This window comes from Danio rerio, chromosome 12 (genome assembly GCF_052040795.2).
Source record: "Danio rerio strain M-AB ecotype USA chromosome 12, GRCz13ab, whole genome shotgun sequence".
Taxonomy (NCBI): Eukaryota; Metazoa; Chordata; class Actinopteri; order Cypriniformes; family Danionidae; genus Danio; species Danio rerio.
The window spans coordinates 8,258,661-8,277,356 of record NC_141032.1 but is presented as its reverse complement, the minus strand read 5'-3'; the positions used below and the strand labels follow the sequence as shown (position 1 = coordinate 8,277,356).

Genomic DNA, 18,696 nt, shown 5'->3' with positions numbered 1-18,696 from the left:
TTTGTTACCATTGTTTATTATGCTTTTTGCAGATGTATGAATTCTTTTCAAGTACAGTTATTTAAGTCATCTTTTTTTAAATGGTATTCATATCCCAAATGTTTATTGCAGAAAAAAATATATTGCAGTGTCATTTTTTTTCCCAATATCAAGCAGCCCTAATACTTTTTTTAAAAACTGATTCATGTTGTGTAATCAACTGAATCACATGCAAAGTATGCGCATGCTGTTCTGATGAGAACGTTTATTTCATGCACACTGTACTATATGTATGCCCTGTATAAAGTATACTTTGGGTTTAAGAGTTTGAATGAGGTCTCATTTATGAGAATAAAGAAGGATTCCGTCATTTGAATTTTCAATCCATCTACCTGCAATGTATTCATATGTCTGTCAGCTATTTCTCAACTGTCTTTTGTCTGATTATGTCTGTCCGTCTCCCTATCTTACCTTTCTATCATCCATCTGTGTATTCCCAGATACCTTTTTTCTGATATAATAATAGATTTAGTTTGTGTTTTTTTTTTTTTTTTTGGTTTGCCCTATTCCATATTTCCACTTGTTTCTTTGCAGCTTTTCTCGCTCCCCCCTTCAGTACGACAACAGGTGACAGTTCATCATGTGATCACAATTTTTCCTCCCTTGTTTTTGTGTCTTTGCTCTTCTCAGCTCAACTTCTTGGTCTTGGTCTTCAACTTCTACATATACAGCTGAAGTCAGAATTATTAGCCCCTCTGGGATATTAGCACCCCTGTTTCTTTTTCCCCCAATTTCTGTTTAACAGAGAGAAGATTTGTTTCAACACATTTCTAAACATAATAGTTTTAATAACTCATTTCTAATAACTGATTTATTTTATCTTTGCTATAATGACAGTAAGTAATATTTGACTAGATATTTTTAAAGATACTTCTATATAGTTTAAAGTGACATTTAAAGGCTAAACTCGGTTAATTAGGTTAACTAGGCAGGTTAGGGTAATTAGGCAAGTTAATGTATAACGATGGTTTGTTCTGTTGACTATCAGGAAAAAATATTGCTTAAATGGGCTAATAATATTGACCTTAAAATGTTTTTTAAAATATTAAAAACTGCTTTATTTTAGCCGAAAATAAAACAATTAAGATTTTTTCCAGAAGAAAAAATATTATCAGACATACAATGAAAATTTCCTTGCTCTGTTAAACATAATTTGGGATATAGATATATATATATATATATGGATGTATGTATATGAAAAAGAGAATAAAAATCAAAGGGAGGCTAATAATTCTGACTTCAACTTTATATAAAAAAAAAATTAAGTTTTTGTTCACACTGCGAAAATGTCATTTCTGGATGAAATATGAACAGGACAATACATTGTACAATACATCAGGCCAACGAGCCTCCTTAAATAACTATTAGTGGCCAATACAGTCTAATCATGAGAAGTGCAACCCATGCTGTTACACAGCGGATGCCCTTCCAGCTGCAACCTAGTACTGGGAAAGGCCCATACACACACAATCACTCGCACACACACACACACACACACACACACACACACACACACACACACACACACACACACACACTCTCATACACTATGGCCAATTTAGTTTATTTAATTTACCTATAGCGCATTTCAGTTGGTGGTCCATTCCTCTTTGTCAACCCCTGATAAATAAGAGACTAAGCCGAAGAAAAATGAATGAATTATTTCTGTAGACATAAAGGATGTTAGCAATACATATAACTGAAGGTCGATTGTAATAATGTAAGATTTACATTGTGACACTTTAACAGTTTGATTGAAGTCTAAACTAATTTTAACTGTCTTTATTACCATGTTTAAATATCCAACGTTCTCTACCTCACTAACTTCTCACCAGGTGCATGGAATGATCCTATAGATCACTTCTTCGTGTTTCGGGTTTTCTTTCAGTGTGCTATTATCACAGCATGGGACAACTCAACTTTAAGAGCCTCTCCTTTTTCTCTCTCTAATTAAATTGTTTGCCTCTTGCAGGTTTTTGGTGAGCTTCATGGTGGACGCACGTGGCGGGTCGATGCGAGGAAGTCGCCACAATGGCATGCGGATCATCATCCCGCCTCGCAAATGCACTGCGCCAACACGTATCACATGCCGTCTGGTCAAGAGGCACAAGCTGGCGTCGCTGCCACCCATGGTGGAGGGAGAGGGCCTGGCGAGCAGGCTGGTGGAGGTGGGCCCAGCAGGGGCTCAGTTTCTGGGGTAGGTTTCACCTTCCTGCCCATTACACTCCAGCCTTTTCTTTTCATTCCCATGGAAGCCATCTGTGTTTGGTAGTGTGTGTCGGTGAAGTGTTTCAGCAGTGACATACTAGAGCAGCTTTGCCCATTATTGTTGTCATGCCAATGCCCTGGTACTTGACACTAGGTCAGTGATATACAGTAAAGCACATTGACTTTACTCTTGCCTTTTCTCTGTTTCCTACAACCACATCCTGCAGGTTGTTAAAGTTCCCTAGTAAATATCTTGAGGACTGCTGAAAGAGCTCCACCATTTGAGTAATGATGAGTGTTTCAAAATGACACATGCAGGCTGTTTCAGAACCTAGTGAGCTGCCTATATAGATAGCATTTTATAGCAAGTTATCTAATTCAATACCAGTTCAGTATAATTTCCAGAACTCTGTTTCGTTGTATTTTGAATGTTTTGACAGAGGGAATTTGCACTATTTAAATATCAATTCAAAAATCCAACCATTTTGTGAAATAAAATTTCTAAAATAAAATATGCATAACATTTATGAACAATAACCTTATATGAATATAAATAAATGAGATTTTTTTTCTTTGCAAATGTAAGCACTACACAAAAGATAATAAAAGAAGTTTTGACATTTTGTAAAACAATTTTAAGGTCAGTAATATTGGCCCCATTAACTTAGTTAATTACCCCAACTTTCCTAGTTAACATAATAAAAGCTGAATACTAATATCTTGCCAACTAAGTGGACAAATATTATGTGCCGAACAAATATTATGTTCATTAAGCATCACTTGGGAAATAGCTTTAAAGTAATTATAATTATTATATAATATAATAATTAATGATTAAATATAATAATTCATAGAAAGCATGTATAGAAGCAAATAAAAAAACTAACACAAAATTGACTAGAGCATTAAAAGTTCATTAAAATGTTGTCTTGCTTTAAATCACAGGTGTCAAATCCAGTTTCTGAAGGGCCAGTTTAGTTTCAACCCTAATTAAACACACCTGACTGAACGAATTGAATTGTTTAAAACTTACAAGTAATGCTGCGGTCACACTAGACTTCAAGCATGCGAAATTCTGTCATACAGCGCTGCGAAAAAGGGTGTTATTATACAGAATGATTAAACATTTTAAAAAGCGAGCGATCAGTCCATATTTTAAATTTCTGTAAAGGGAGGTCATGGTTTGATCGTTGTTTGGTCTCACACAATCACGTGATGCGGATTTTGTGGGTCAGGGTTCAGCAAGCTTAAACTTTCGAACGCAGTGAAATGCAAAACTTGTTCTACGAGCTAAACTTACTATCCCTTAACTACAAGCTTGCATTTCCGGATTGTCACATTCCCATACATATAAATGGACGTCTTTGGGAAGAAAAGTGCAGTGTGACCACAGCTTAGGTAGGTTGAAGCTGGGTTAGAAATAAACTGTGCAGAGCTGTGGCTCTCCAGGAACTGGATTTGACACCTGTGCATTAAAAAGGACAGTTCACCTAGAACTGAAAATTCAGTCACTTTTCACTTGTTTCAAACTTTTTTGGAGTTTCTTTCTACTGTTTAAAATTGTTGAAGATACAGTTGAAGTCAGAATTATTAGCCCCCCTTTGATATATTTTTTTTCTTTTTTAAATATTTCACAAATGATGTTTAACAGGGCAACGAAACTTTCACAGTATGTCTGATAATATTTTTTCTTCTGGAGAAAGTCTTATTTGTATTATTTTGGCTAGAATAATTATTAATTATTTATAAAACATTTTAAGGTCAAAATTATTAGCCCCTTTAAGCTATATATATTTTTTGATAGTCTACAGAACAAACCATCATTATAAAATAACTTGCCTAATTACCCTAACCTGCCTAATTAGCCTGATTAACTTAGTTAAGCCTTTAAATGTCACTTTAAGCTGTATAGAAGTGTCTTGAAAAATATCTAGTCAAATGTTATTTACATGGCAAAAAATAAAATAAATCAGTTATTAGAAATGAGTTTTTAAAGCTATTATGTTTAGAAATGTGTTGAAAAAATTTGCTCTTCTTTAAACAGAAGTTATGGTGAAAAAAAATAAACAGGGGTTCTAATAATTCAGGGGGGCTAATAATTCTGACTTCAACTGTATATGCTGAAAACTGGTGACCATTGACATTTATAGTTTTGTTTTTCCTACTGTGGAAGTCAGAGGATTTCTGACATTTTTAAAAAAAAACATCTTTTGTGTTCAAAAGAAGAAAGAAACTCAAACAGGTTTGGAACCATTCGAGGGTGAGTAAATTGTCAGTACATTTTCATTTTTGGGTGAACTATCCCTTTAAGTAGTTATGGGCACATGTTAGCAGAAAGCTAACAGTCTTCTGTGTGCTGTTTGTTTGAGCTGTTGCCAAAGAATATTCCATATAACATTTACACTACCTGACAAAAGTCTTCAATCCCAACGAATAATAACTTGACTTCTAGTTGATCATTTGGAAAAGTGGCAGAAGGTAGATTTTTCCTTTGAATCATCTATTGAACTGAATCCCAATCATCACAAATACTGCAGAAGACCTATTGGAACCCGCATGGACCCAAGATTCTCTTAGAAATCTGTCAAGTTTGGTGAAGCAAAAGTCATGGTTTGGAGTTACATTCAGTATGGGGCGTGCAAGAGATCTGCAGAGTGGACGGCAACATCAACAGCCTGAGGTATCAAGACATTTGTGCTGCCCATTACATTAGAGGGCAAATTCTTCAGTAGGATAGCGCTCTTTCTCATACTCCAGCCCCCACATCAAAGCTCCTGAAAGCAAAGAAGTTCAAAGTGCTGCAGGATTGGCCAGCCCAGTCAGCTATGAACATGATTGAGCATGCCTGGGATAATATGAAGGAAGAGGCGTTGAAGATAAATCCAAAGAATCTTGATGAACTCTGGGGGTCCTGCAAGAAAGCTTTCTACACCATTCCAGATGACTTTATTAATAAGTTGTTTAAGTCATTGCAGAGATGTATGGATGCAGTCCTCCAAGCTCAAGGGAGTCATACATAATATTCATTCCTTTTCCACTGCAGCACGACTTTATATTCTATACTGTACATTATTTCTGTTAAGTGACAAGACTTTTGTCTTAGCAAAGTCAGACCTCACTGTCCTCATTAAATCATTAAAAATCAAGTCATGATCATGTTTTATTTTAATAAAATAAGTGTTATCTAGAGGCCTTTGCCTTTCATAAGCCACCTCTGATACCAAATGATCAATGAGAAGTCAAGTTATTATTTGCTATTACTAAATCTTGGATAGGAGACTTTTGTCAGGTAGTGTAAAGTCAGTTTGGATGTACTGTATAGTAGAACGACATCAAGAAAGCTCAGTAGATTTTGGAATAAGCCGCAGTTCTTGGAAGAGTTTGATCAATAGCTTGCGCTGAAACGCTAGGGCCGGTATCCCATCCTGCAGGAATGACTGAAGTTGTTCCTCCTTTTTTTTTGTTCCTCTAAATGCTGCATGGAAATAATACAGTAAACTCCATCTACCCCGAAACCTCCCGCCTCTTAGCGAGGGCGAGAGCTACGTTAGCCGAATCCTGCAGCTCGGGCCGCGAGGAACGAAATTTTCGGGGTAGGAGTGTGCGCTAAGTGACGTTCAACTACTATTGACACCACGGCTGATGTTTCCTTTGTTTCCTCCTTTACGTTCATCTACACCTTTTCCTTTTAGCTTTCAGTGAATGTACACATCGCTGAAAGTGACTCATACTGGCTGATTATGGGCTGGTTATGCAGTGCTTGGTGAGCATGAGTGTCTGCAGTCATGGCTGCTGCCTTTAGCCTTGTGTTTTTTATGCTGAGAGAGTTTCATTTGACCTTTTAGTTTCTGAGAAGGTATCAGTATGGTTTTTCTTAAGCTTAAGGTCAGTTTGTAGTATATATTCGGATGTTTTGTGTCAAATGTGCCTGGTGGGTCGAGTCTGGGGCCTTCAGGCATGAAATTTCCCATGGTACCTTCTCTGTCTACACATTTAACGTTTTGTTTCATGATTCCATGTTTGTCTGATGTTACTGTTCTCATTCATTGTGTAACATGAGCTATCTCATTTCATAGAGGCAAGTTGCTTTTCAGTTGTATCAGTGATGGATTATGCGTACGTGAAATATTAATTGGTCTTAAACCTAGACATTAATTTATAGAATTAACTCAATAGTGATTTGATTTCATTCTTGAACATCTTTAAAAGGTTTTACAAACAGACTTACCTATAAATGAGAAGTAAAATTGTAGTTTAGTGATGGAGATAACTATATTGATAGCTATAGTGTACAAACATCTACAAAAACAGGCTAAAATGCTCTATTCCTACTAAAAGTGTACTGAAGTTTCGTCCTCGATCACTGTTTATGTTCTTTAAAGCAGCATCGATTCTGATTGGTCAGTGATTTGATCATTTGTCAGCTGGAACACTCCACTTTTGGAAATAGGTTCATTTTTAAAAGATTTAAACAGTTGAGTTTTACAATTTTGAATCTATTCAGTCCATCTCTGGGTCTGGCGGAGCACATTTAGCTTAGCTTAGCTTAGCGTAGCATAGGTCATTGATTGGAAATAACATTACAGGCAATTATACTTTGCATCGATGTTACCTAGTTGGGGACTTTTTCAGGTGCTGCGTAATTTCATGGCAACAAAGCCAGAATCAGAGCATAGTTCTTAGCCACATCAGCCTAGAAAACAGCAACTTTTATTTTTTCCCTTGGGTCTTAGTACACGATATAACCACAGAAGAGTAAAGCTTTAAATAGGAAAATTATCTAAACTCTTTATTGGAATTTCTTTTGAGTGAGATGCTAATGGTCTAATCTGATTCAATGATTTATGCTAAGCTAAGCTAAACTTGCTCCTCTGACAAGTTAAGCTTAATCAATCCAAATATGGTAAAACTGAACTGTTTAATTTTAGGGGACTTGTAAAATCAGCCGATTTCCCAAAAATTGGGGTGTTCCTTTAAATCTTGGAAGAAAAACATGACCATTAACTAAATATTGAACCATTTCAAAGAAGAAAATTAAAAACAATTCAGCTTTAAACCTTAGAACAACCTTAAGGGTAACCTTAAAATGAGAAGGGATTTTTTTCTGAATGGCTAAATAGAGATAAATAGAATTATTTTTACATTTTATACACCATAATGCTTTTGTATTTATAATTAAAAAATGTTAATACATAACATAACATTACATAACTCTCACTCATTTGACCTGAAGTGCATTCATGGGATTCATTCTATCAATAAATGTGTTTCCTGAGTGTTATCAGCAACACATTTACCTAAGTGAGGTAATACAGAAACAACAAAATATTACTAGATGTTACTAGTTGTAATAATAAATCAGCTTTTTTAACTAGTTGTTTTATTAATTCATAGTTTTAGTGGCTATAAATAATGTCGTTTTTAAGCTTTGTCTTGTTTTTTCAAACATGGTTTAAAAATTTCGAACTTGTACTTTTAATATATAGCTCAAAACAACACTTTAACGTACCTTTTTAAAAGCTCTTTTTTGGACACTGATTTAAAATAGGGTTGTGTGCAGTGCATCTTTATTTTGCATTTTACTTGTTGTTTGAAAGATTTAATTTCAAAGCATGAAGTGACGCTTGGTAAAAAATGTTATAGTAACTCCATATGTGTCCCTCTGGGTTCAGAATTGAAACAGGTGGCCCTTACCCAATCCGTATTAATATTTCATGCATTTGCCAAGTGCCCCTCTTTTGCACTAACGTTCCATGAATGTACGTCATCGTCATTTACTAAAGTCATCCGCAGCATTTATATTTCTCTCTCTGTCTCGCATGTATTAGCCTGAGAGGATCCACTGATTAAGGCCTGCACTGTGTTTTCACAGCCCCGTGATTGTGGAGATCCCTCATTTTGGGTCCATGAGAGGGAAAGAGCGAGAACTCATTATGCTCAGGAGCGAAAACGGTGAGACCTGGAAGGAGCATCATTACGACTGCAAAACTGAAGACCTCAATGAGCTACTCAATGGCATGGATGAAGGTATAATGATGATTGCTAAAACTAATGCACTGCTTTTGACCTTGCTAGTCCGCATGATGAGATTCAGAGAAGCCTTTAGTGAGTATTGATTAGTGCTTAACTGTTGGGTGTACATATTGTTGATGACAAAGCAGAATGGAAAATGGCTGATGTAATGCTACAATTTATCAGTAGAGAACTATGACGTCACCTTGTAGGCTAATCGGCTGCTAGCATAAAACTGGTTCCCTCGATAAAATCCCGAAGATTGCGAATAATAAGCTCTGTGCTCAAACACTGTTCATTACACCTACACGTTTTGTCCAGCCGGATAATCCTCACAAGAAGATACAATTTTTAGCACTTTTGGGTCTTAAATGCAAACGCAAGAACTGAAAAGCTAACATTAGGCTATAAACAGACTACAGTGCTTTCGGAGCGCTCACCTGTGACGTCAGCTCCACTCTGCTACAGACATTATATCAAGCTTATTTTTAGAAATAATGTCCATGACAAAGATTTAATCTCTCGGTTTATTATATTGTTATTCACGCTATACATTACAAACAAATCAATACGCAAAAACACAGAGACCTTTGTGCCTTTTGGATCGTGGGAAATACATCTGTTTCGCTTTGCGGTTGTTGTAAAAGTTTTAAAACTGTATGTATAAATGTGCCTAGATAGTGTAATCATAAAACACAATTAAACAAGTGTATCGTTCGCGTGCATACAGCCTGCTTACCTTAACAGACGACAGAAATGAGGCATGAGGAACAAGTCTATTAAATGCCTGCAAGTTCTATCAAAGGTAGAGAACAACATTCAATGTTCTTTTTATGTCACAAAGTACTGCGAAAAAGAGCACATACAGTCACATTTTATGGAGGAGTGTAAATATTGCAGTTATGAGAGAGTTAAATGTATTCAGATGAAGAAAAAAATGACAAAAAATCAGTTGATCGCGTTAAAATGACGTTAATATTTTTACACTTATTCACACGTTTGCATCACTGAGAGCAGGAAAGAGACAGACTGCACTGGTAAGCAGTATCTTCATAATATCGTTTAATTAAAATCCACAAAAATCTCAACAGCTTTTACTAGTGAAGGAATTATCTACACACAATATGAATTCCCAATTAGAAAAATACTACAAGCTAAAAAATACTATTCATGAAAATACTTAAATAGCACAAATCCAAATGCCCAACGCAAGCGAGCTGCGCTCCAGACTAGATCAGCTGGATGACGTTGAATGTCATTTATATATTATGCTGCCTATGGAGAGTGACACATCGCTAAAATCTCAGAAAAAGTTTATTTCTGGGTGAGGTAATCCTTAAGGTAAAAGCTTAGATCATTACAACCCCTTAGCAACACATTTAAAACCAGCACAAGACAACTCCAACTTAAGGAAACATCATAAAATCAAGTTTGTATGTTTTCTCCAAATACTTTCGCAGCCCTTCAAACTCACAAAATACTGGTGTGTCTTACAGAGCTGGACAGCTCAGGTGATTTGGAGAAGAAGCGCATCTGCCGGATCATCACTAAGGACTTCCCACAATACTTTGCGGTTGTATCACGGATCAAACAGGAGAGTAATCAGATGGGTCCTGATGGAGGCGTCCTGTCCAGCATGACAGTACCTATGGTACAGGCCTCGTTTCCTGAGGGTGCTCTCACCAAGAAGATCAGGGTTGGACTGCAGGTAGATTATGGTCTAGGTCAGGGGTGCCCAAACTTTTCCTTATAGAAAGCCAAAAGCCAAAAATCATTGAGAGCCTTGGGTGGAAGTTAATTTACTGAGCTATATTACATTAAAGTTGCCATGGGTAATTTCCTAAATTGTATGGATTATATGAATGAATTTGTTAAATTCTATTTAAACTAATGCAGGATAATGTTTAAAATGATAACGTATTGCAATAAAACATAAACAATACACTAGTCAAGCAGAATCTACCTTTGCCTTGATCTGAAATCTGATTAATTTACACCATTTAATTGTAACATTTACTTCAGTTAGCTTTTAACAATAAAACAAACAAACAAAAGTTTACATCCTATTTGAAATGACAACCTCTAAACCATGCCCATCGTTCTTCTTCTCTTCTCAGATGGGATGACAGGCCAAATCAAAGGTTACTATGGGCCAACTTTGGCCCGCGGGGCCTAGTTTGGGCATCCCTGGTCTAGATATTTCCACTTTTGTATAATTATTCACAATATGCAAATACATTCTCCTATCTCAGCCAAACATAAATATAAAACTACACTGCAAAAAATGCTTTTCTTACTTAGATTTTTTGTCTTGTTTCTAGTACAAATATCTAAAAGTTCCTAAATCAAGAAGAATTTTCTAAACAAGCAAAACATATTGCCTTGTTTTGAGAAATATTATGCCAATATTAAGTCAGTTTTTCCTTAAAACAAGCAAAATAATCTGCCAATGGGGTAAGCAAAATAATCTTACGTCAAAAGAAAAAACAAGATTAATTTGCTTACCCCATTGGCAGATTATTTTGCTTGTTTTAAGGAAAAACTGACTTAATATTGGCATATTATTTCTCAAAACAAGGCAATATGTTTTGCTTGTCTAAAAAATGCTTCTTGATATAAGAAATTTTAGATATTTAGACTAGAAACAAGACAAAAAAATCTAAGTAAGAAAAGCATTTTTTGTTGTGTAGAATCTCCAATTGAAGAACCTATAGCATCTGAAGAACCTTTATCATCCAATAAAAAGACATTCTACTCTGCAAAATGTTTTTGTATAAAAACACCTGAATAGACCGAACAGTTTTTGTTCCTCTTCAGCATACAGTATCTATGAAAACTTTAGAGTTTGACTATTTAAACATTGCTCTTTATTAGAATCTCAACCAAGTCTAACTTAAAAACACTGACTCAGTCAATGACATGATTTTGAGTTGGGAGAGTTTGGGATTATTGTAGAAAACAGACATAATTTACTTAAAATGTTTACATTGTATGATGTACAGTTCTGTGCAAAAGTCTTAGGCCACTAGTTATTTCACCCATAAAAAAGGGTTTAACGTCGGTTATTTCTATATTTTTCTGTGTTATGTCAGTTTGAAATTTTAATTGTAGTTATACAGTGAGATTATTGTCTGCACAAGGAGTCTGTAAGATGCAACATCTCTAAGATCCTTTAAAAGACCTACCTGCAAAGCTACAATGCTTTGAAAGTACTGTTCAAAGTTTTTGCACTTGTTGCTGTAAAATGAGGACAAGATAACAAATAACAAAATATTAATTTTATTTACCAATTAACTTACAACAATTTGAATGATCATACTTTGCATTTAAATCTCTTGCCCATAGTTTTATTTGGTAGCTTTGCAGGTCAGTTTTTTAAGCATCCTAGTGGTGTTGCCAAAGTTCTGCTGGATCTGTATCAGTTTGTTCTGTTTCTTCGTGTCATTCCAGACAGACTGAATGATGACCAGATCAGATCTCTGTGTGGAGCGCTGGCTGTTGTCAGACTCAGTGTGCAGACAATAACTGTAGAATTACAGTTAAAGACAATAATATTATTTGTAAATGTAAATTTATAATTCAAACTGACATGCTGAAAAAAAATATAGAAATAACCGAATTAATTTTTTTTTTTTGTTGGTGAAAATACTAGTGGCCTAAGACTTTTGCACAGTATTGTATGTGCAGACATTGCAGATTAATTTAAATCTTCTTGCTGTCTCTCAACAGGCCCAACCTGTTCCAGATGAAGCTGTGAAGAAGATTATTGGTAATCGTGCCACCTTCAGCCCAATAGTGACCGTGGAGCCACGCAGGAGGAAGTTCCATAAGCCCATCACCATGATCATACCTGTGCCTCCAGTCTCTGGAGAGGGGGTGGTGAATGGATACCAAGGAGACACCACACTAAGCCTGCGTTTACTCTGCAGTATAACCGGTGAGATTGGCTTGTAGTCATCAATAATGACATAAATACATTCATCGGCCACTTTGCCACTTTATTAGGAACACCTTGTGTGTGTAAGCTAGTATAAGTTGCCTTCAGAACTAACTCTATTCTTCATGTAATCACGAACAAGGTGCTGCAATACCCCAGCAGGCACATGACCTCAGATTGACAATGTACCCCAATGTCGCCATAATGTCAGAACGGCGTCAGTGTCCAATGTCAGTCACTTTCTAACGCAACCTAAAAACAACCAAATTTCAACGTGTAATGATGTTACACATTGAGTGGGCATTACCACTATGACGTCTATTAGATGTTGGAATTTGGTTGCCATACCAGATGAATAAATGTCAGTATTTGACATAAACATGCCAGTGTTTAGGATGCTGGATCGACCTTGGATTTTGGTCATGTTCAAACACAACCTAAATTCAACCAAATATCAACGTCATTTGATGTTGCTATTAGGCATCAAAAAGGAGCAAGGACTCAAATGCAGGGGAATGGGAATTTATTAAATAATAAAAATAAAATAAAATGCAAAATAAACTACCCCGAGGGGGAAAACATTAACAAAACAAATACATTCACATACAAACAGGACTGGGCAGACTGCCAAGGATGAGGACTGAAAACACGACAGGGCTTCAAACAACAATATGTGATGACGAACTGGCTCAGGACAGCAAATGTGAGGGGTTTATAAACTGTAAAAAATTAACACACAAACAGGTGAACACAATTAACTAATAATGGGTCAACAAGTAGAGGGTGGGACAAGGCAATAGACGGGAGAGCACATGACACAGAGAGACAACACAAGCCATGCGCTCACATAAAACAGGACAAGAACATGCAGCCAATGAGAGAACTCATTAACCGCATGTTCATGACAACAAACACAACACTGAAGCACACGACAAAAGCACGTGACTACAATGTAAACACCAAGCCACGTGCTTTGACAGACGCAAGACACGAGCACACGATAAATGACAACACTCACCGTGCGCTCACACACGCAGCGTGCATGTTTCATCCCAGCTCCGACCAAAACCGAAACCAACTGGATTGAGACGCTGGGAATGAAACTCCACGCTGCAGACAGACGAAAACACAAACACGAGTACAAGAGCGTCTGAGGCACGCAAAGACCGCGCGGCCGCAACAAGCGGAAGCGCGCACACTCTGCGCACACCCACAACGGCGCGCGCACACACAGAGACACACACTAGCCCCTTTCACACAGTGATACCGGTAAATATCTGGAAAATTTCCGGAACGACTTTACCGGTATATTCAAAAAAGCGCTGTTCACACAGGCGAGGACGTTACGGAAATTTTCCGGAAAAGAGCATTCACACATCCATTCCAAAATACCGGTAAATTCTGACATCATTCACCACAAATGAGCTTTAAACGGCTGCGCTTGTATTTGTAAACATTTGACTAAATTACAAACTTTATGGATGATCAATATTGTGAACAACTTTCACAGGATCACTTTCTCATGTCGAGATGTTCATAATATGTGCGTGTGCTGGCGCTCACAGGCTGTTTCACAGGCACACGCAAAGCTTAAAGGTAAACAAACAACGGCTTATCATAAGCATGTCATCGATGATTATTTACACAGTAATAACAGACTGTAAATGCGTCTGACTGTTGTGATTGGCTAAAGCAGACGTCTCACGTCAGCACGTTCTAGACGTGCACGCGCTTATTACGGTAATCTTCCTTCTGCATTCACACAGCGCAGCATTCCGGCAAATTGCTGGTAATGTTACAACTTCTCTTTCCGGAAAATAGCCAGAATGAATTTACTGGTATTTTCAAAAAGGACCTGTTCACACATACAACCTTTCCGGAAAATTGCCGGCAATTTTCCGGAAAGGTCTGTATGTGTGAAAGGGGCTAATGACAGAAAGAGAACGAGACTGAGCTAGTGTCAGAGCTCTGCCACCAAAACAAGAATTTACAAGACCAGAGTGGCAGAACCCTGACAATATTAATGCTCATTTTATAGCATTACCAGGGCTTTAGTTTGTTGCACAATAATTAAGGATGGTGAAAATGTAAAAAATCCTATTAATAAAGGATCTATTGACAGGTGGCACATCACCAGCTCAATGGGAGGACATCACCGGCACTACACCTCTCACCTTCATGAACGACTGCGTGTCCTTCACCACAAACGTGTCTGCCAGGTACAAGGACAACTCATGTCCTTCTCTGTCATGAAGTCCTCTTCATGACAGATCTATTTTCCAATGATCTATTTGTACGATCTATTTTCCAAATCTCCAAATTTTAAAAAAGAGATTTTTGTTACTGCCAACTTTGTGTCCAGGTTTTGGCTCGCTGACTGCCATCAGACCCCAGAGACTGTACCTTTGGCCACCCAGCTCTACAGAGAGCTTATCTGTGTGCCCTACATGGCCAAGTTTGTAGTGTTTGCCAAAATGAATGACCCCGTGGAGTCCAACCTGCGCTGCTTCTGCATGACGGATGATAAAGTGGACAAAACTCTGGAACAACAGGAAAACTTTGAGGAGGTGGCCAGAAGCAAAGACATAGAGGTAGATATATTTTAATGTGATTTTTCTAAACCTTTCATGATGAATATTTATTGTACGAAGTAAAACTGTTACGATTTTTGCACATTAACAGTAAATAAAATGTCATACGGCTTGTAAACATGACTGGCAATTTTAAAGGTCCTGGAAGGGAAGCCCATCTACGTGGACTGCTACGGCAATTTGGCCCCTCTGATCAAAGCTGGACAGCAGCTGGTTTTTAACTTCTATGCTTTCAAAGAAAACAGACTCCCATTCTGTGTGAAGGTAGTTTTTTTTTTCTCCTACGATTTCCATCTTTTGGTTTGACTTTTTTCATTATTAAATGCTTTTTCTTTATTAAATAAATCAGCTTAAATTATATTATTCAGCACAATGAATACTGCTTAAAAACATATTGTTATTAAATAATTGTTATTAAAATAATATCTCAAATGCACATTGTTTGACTTGGGAAAGTAAATGCATGAATAGATATGATAGAAAGACCTTTTACAAATATATTTACTTTGTGCGCAATAAAATTTTAAAGTTTGATTGGTTATTGATTATAACTAAACTAGAAAATTTTAATTCACAAATTTGAATGAAACCTATTGTCATGACAAAAATGGTGCAGACAGTTTCTTTATGTTAAATGTATTTACTCATGTATATTTATTTATTTATTATTATTATTATTACAAATTATTCAGCTGAAACCATCTGCTTATTTAAAGGGATAGACTGATTTCATGCGGCTGCCATTTTAAAAGCGAAAGTAAGGCTGCGGTGGGAAGAAACCCAGAAGTATCGCCTAGAGTCACACAGGAATGGCGTTCATAATGGCGTATTGTTATGTACCTGGCTGTATATCTTATTAGCGAAAAAAAGTGCCACAAATTTATAATTTCACAACCTTCCGAGTGACCCGAAGGTCCGCTCTGAATGGATAGTGAAAATAAGAAGGGAGATCAGACCTCATTTTCAGCTAAGTTAAGAGAAATGGCACTAGTTAGCTAACGTTTTCTTTTCCAAACACATATTTTAGATACCGTTTATCAAAGTCATGTTAATGAACTGATTCTTTTACTATGTTAGACTTGTTACAATACTAAATTTCGGTACTAAAATTTGAAACAACAAGGCTGTGCTAAAGAAGACTGCATTGTTTTATCACTCACCGGGTTATATAGACTGAAGCAGGGAAGCGTCCCCACGGTGTTTACCTGCTGCCATGAACTGAAGCCTAGGAGGACACTTAAGCTAACTACTCTTTTTTTATATATATATACTTTATTTATAGAAGTTTTTGTAAAAACATAACACCAAATAATGTATATCATGTATATATGTTAACAAACTTGTCTCGGTGTTATTACTTTATACTAACTAGAACATGCACCAAAACACAAGCAAACATAACAACATTTTACAGCACCATCACAAAACAATAAAGAAATTTTAGCCAGACTGATGGAGTAAGAAACAAAATAGAATAACATGTAAAAAGGAAGTAATGAGAAGAAAAAAATTATTACCAGAAAAAAAATATTACAGAAACATTAATAACCTATACATCTAAGGAAGGGGCCCCATGTTTTGTCATACAACTTTTGTTTGCCAAATCTAGAGAAGTGGATCCTTTCCAACTTGAGGGCAGAAACCATTTTAGCTAACCATTTAAAAAAATTTGGCGGTGTTGTGGATTTCCACTCCATCAGAATCACTCTCTTGGCCAACACCATGCCAAACATAAAGGAGAGTTGTTGATGTTTAGGCCAAGTTAGAGCCTGGTCTGACCATCCAAACAATGCTATTTCTACATCAATTTTTATGTCCATTTCAAAAGCCTGGGAGTAAAGTCCGAAGAGACTTTTCCAAAATTCAGATACTTCTGGACAGGACCAGCATATATGACCATAGGTCCCGACTGCGCCTTTGCATTTATCACACAGAGGAGAGACAGAAGGATACAGCTTATTAAGTTTGGCTTTTGTATAGTGCAATCTATGCATCACTTTAAATTGAATGAGCTGTAGCCTTACATTTATAGAGCAAGAATGAATACAACTCATTCCCTCCTCCCAGGTAGAGGATGAAATGTCAATTCCTAATTCCCTCTGCCAAGAGTCTTTAGGATGTGCAGTAGAGACCGAGACGTGAGAAGAAAACAGATATATTAGCTTAATACTCTTAAAGAGATGATTTTGTTTGATGCCTAATATGCTTTTAATTGTTTTAAATTAAACTTGAATGATATTAAAGTGATGTTTACGCCACATCTGCACTTTGAAATCGTGGCAACAGGTGGAGGTTTGTAGTCCACAGCAGCCTTGCTTTCGCTTTTTAAAATGGTGGCCGCATGAAATAAGAGTACAGTTCACGCCGAAATGAAAATGATATCATCATTTAATTAGTTTCAAATCTTTTTTAGTTTCTTTCATCCGTTAAACACAAAAGAAGACATTTTGAAGAAAGCCATAAACCAGCAGCTATTGACTACCATTGATTTTTTTTTTGTTTTCCTATTCATAGACTTCAAAATATCATCAATTGTGTTTAACAGGGAAAAGAAACTCATAAAGCTTTAGAACCAATTGAGGGTGAGTAAATGATGAGTAAATGTTAATCATTTGGGTGTGAACTATCACTTTAAATTAGCTGATACATCGGCTTCCACAGGCTACGATCCAGAAAATTCCATACAAGTTAGATGTGAGGATTAATTTGACAGTACACTCAATGAAAATTGCGTATGTTGTTTGATCAAACTCATTCATTAATTTTCTTGTCGGCTTAGTCCCTTTATTAATCTGGGGTCGCCACAGCGGAATGAACCGCCAACTTATCCAGCACGTTTTTACGCAGCGGATGCCCTTTCATTTCTGGGAAACATCCACACACACACACACACACACACTCATACACTACGGACAATTTAGCCTACCCAATTCACCTGTGCCGCATGTCTTTGGACTGTTGGGGAAACCGAAGCACATGGAGGAAACCCACGCGAACGCAGGGAGAACATGCAAAACTCCACACAGAAACACCAACTGAGCTGAGGTTCGACCCAGCAGCCTTCTTTCTATGAGGCGACAGCACTAAATACTGCGCCACTGCATAACCGCCGTTTCTTCAAACTACTTATTTAAAATGAGCTGAAACAACACCATGCCTGCTTTGTTTGGGGAAAACTTGATTGTTTTGTGTTCAATCTAATCTTAAATTTCTTAATACTTTCATGTTGCCGTGATTAAAAACGTAATATTTTCATGTTGCCGTGTAGTAACATTTGTTTGTGCTCTTTAGGTCAGAGACAACAGCCAAGAGCCATGCGGCCGCCTGTCCTTCCTCAGAGAGATCAAAACCTCCAAGGGTCTCGCACAAACTGCTATCTGTAATTTAAACATCACACTGCCAGGATTCAAGAAGGTAAGGCTGAACTATGATCATCTGCGTCATATCATGCCATCTTCATACTCAGGAAAGATAGAGCAGCCTTTCTAGTCATTAAGGGTTAAAATTGGCTCAAACTGCCTGAGTGTGTCTTTTATCTGTTTCAAGCTTCTTTCAAGTTGGTGTTGTTGTTGTGGCTGACCCAAATCACACTTTTGATTTGGATCCTGCTTTGGCTGAAGGTGCACAGGCTTGTGCTTTTTTTCAGCAGCTTCTGTGGTTGCGGCTTTTTTCTTTTCATTTGTTGCCCCTTTATGTTCCTTCACTGTGGCTTTGCGGTAACACAATCGCCTTTGTTCACATCCTGATGTTTCTTCCCCCCTGCTCTTCATTACGTTATCCCCTCTGTTTCTGCAATGCATCTTGGGAACCAAAAGGATGTGGATTCAGATCCAGAGGAAGAGGTAATAGTGCTGTCCCCTCATTTCCATGTGGTGTGCTAGTTGCTTTAGCTCTGGATTGATTGTTTGT

At 37.0% G+C, this 18,696-nt stretch overlaps 1 protein-coding gene across 52 annotated transcripts in view; it reads left to right on the top strand.

Moving 5' to 3' along the window:
- ank3b (ankyrin 3b) overlaps positions 1 to 18,696 on the top strand; it is a 339,224-nt gene that overhangs the window by 291,504 nt on the left and 29,024 nt on the right. For 28 of the 52 annotated variants that reach the window (XM_087274508.1, XM_087274497.1, XM_087274498.1 and 25 more), the window contains 8 exon segments: positions 2,012 to 2,236; positions 8,120 to 8,274; positions 9,756 to 9,967; positions 11,989 to 12,196; positions 14,319 to 14,415; positions 14,559 to 14,787; positions 14,926 to 15,051; positions 18,079 to 18,201. In XM_087274508.1, the coding sequence (XP_087130634.1) occupies positions 2,012 to 2,236; positions 8,120 to 8,274; positions 9,756 to 9,967; positions 11,989 to 12,196; positions 14,319 to 14,415; positions 14,559 to 14,787; positions 14,926 to 15,051; positions 18,079 to 18,201 (1,375 nt within the window). 52 annotated transcript variants of the gene reach the window in all.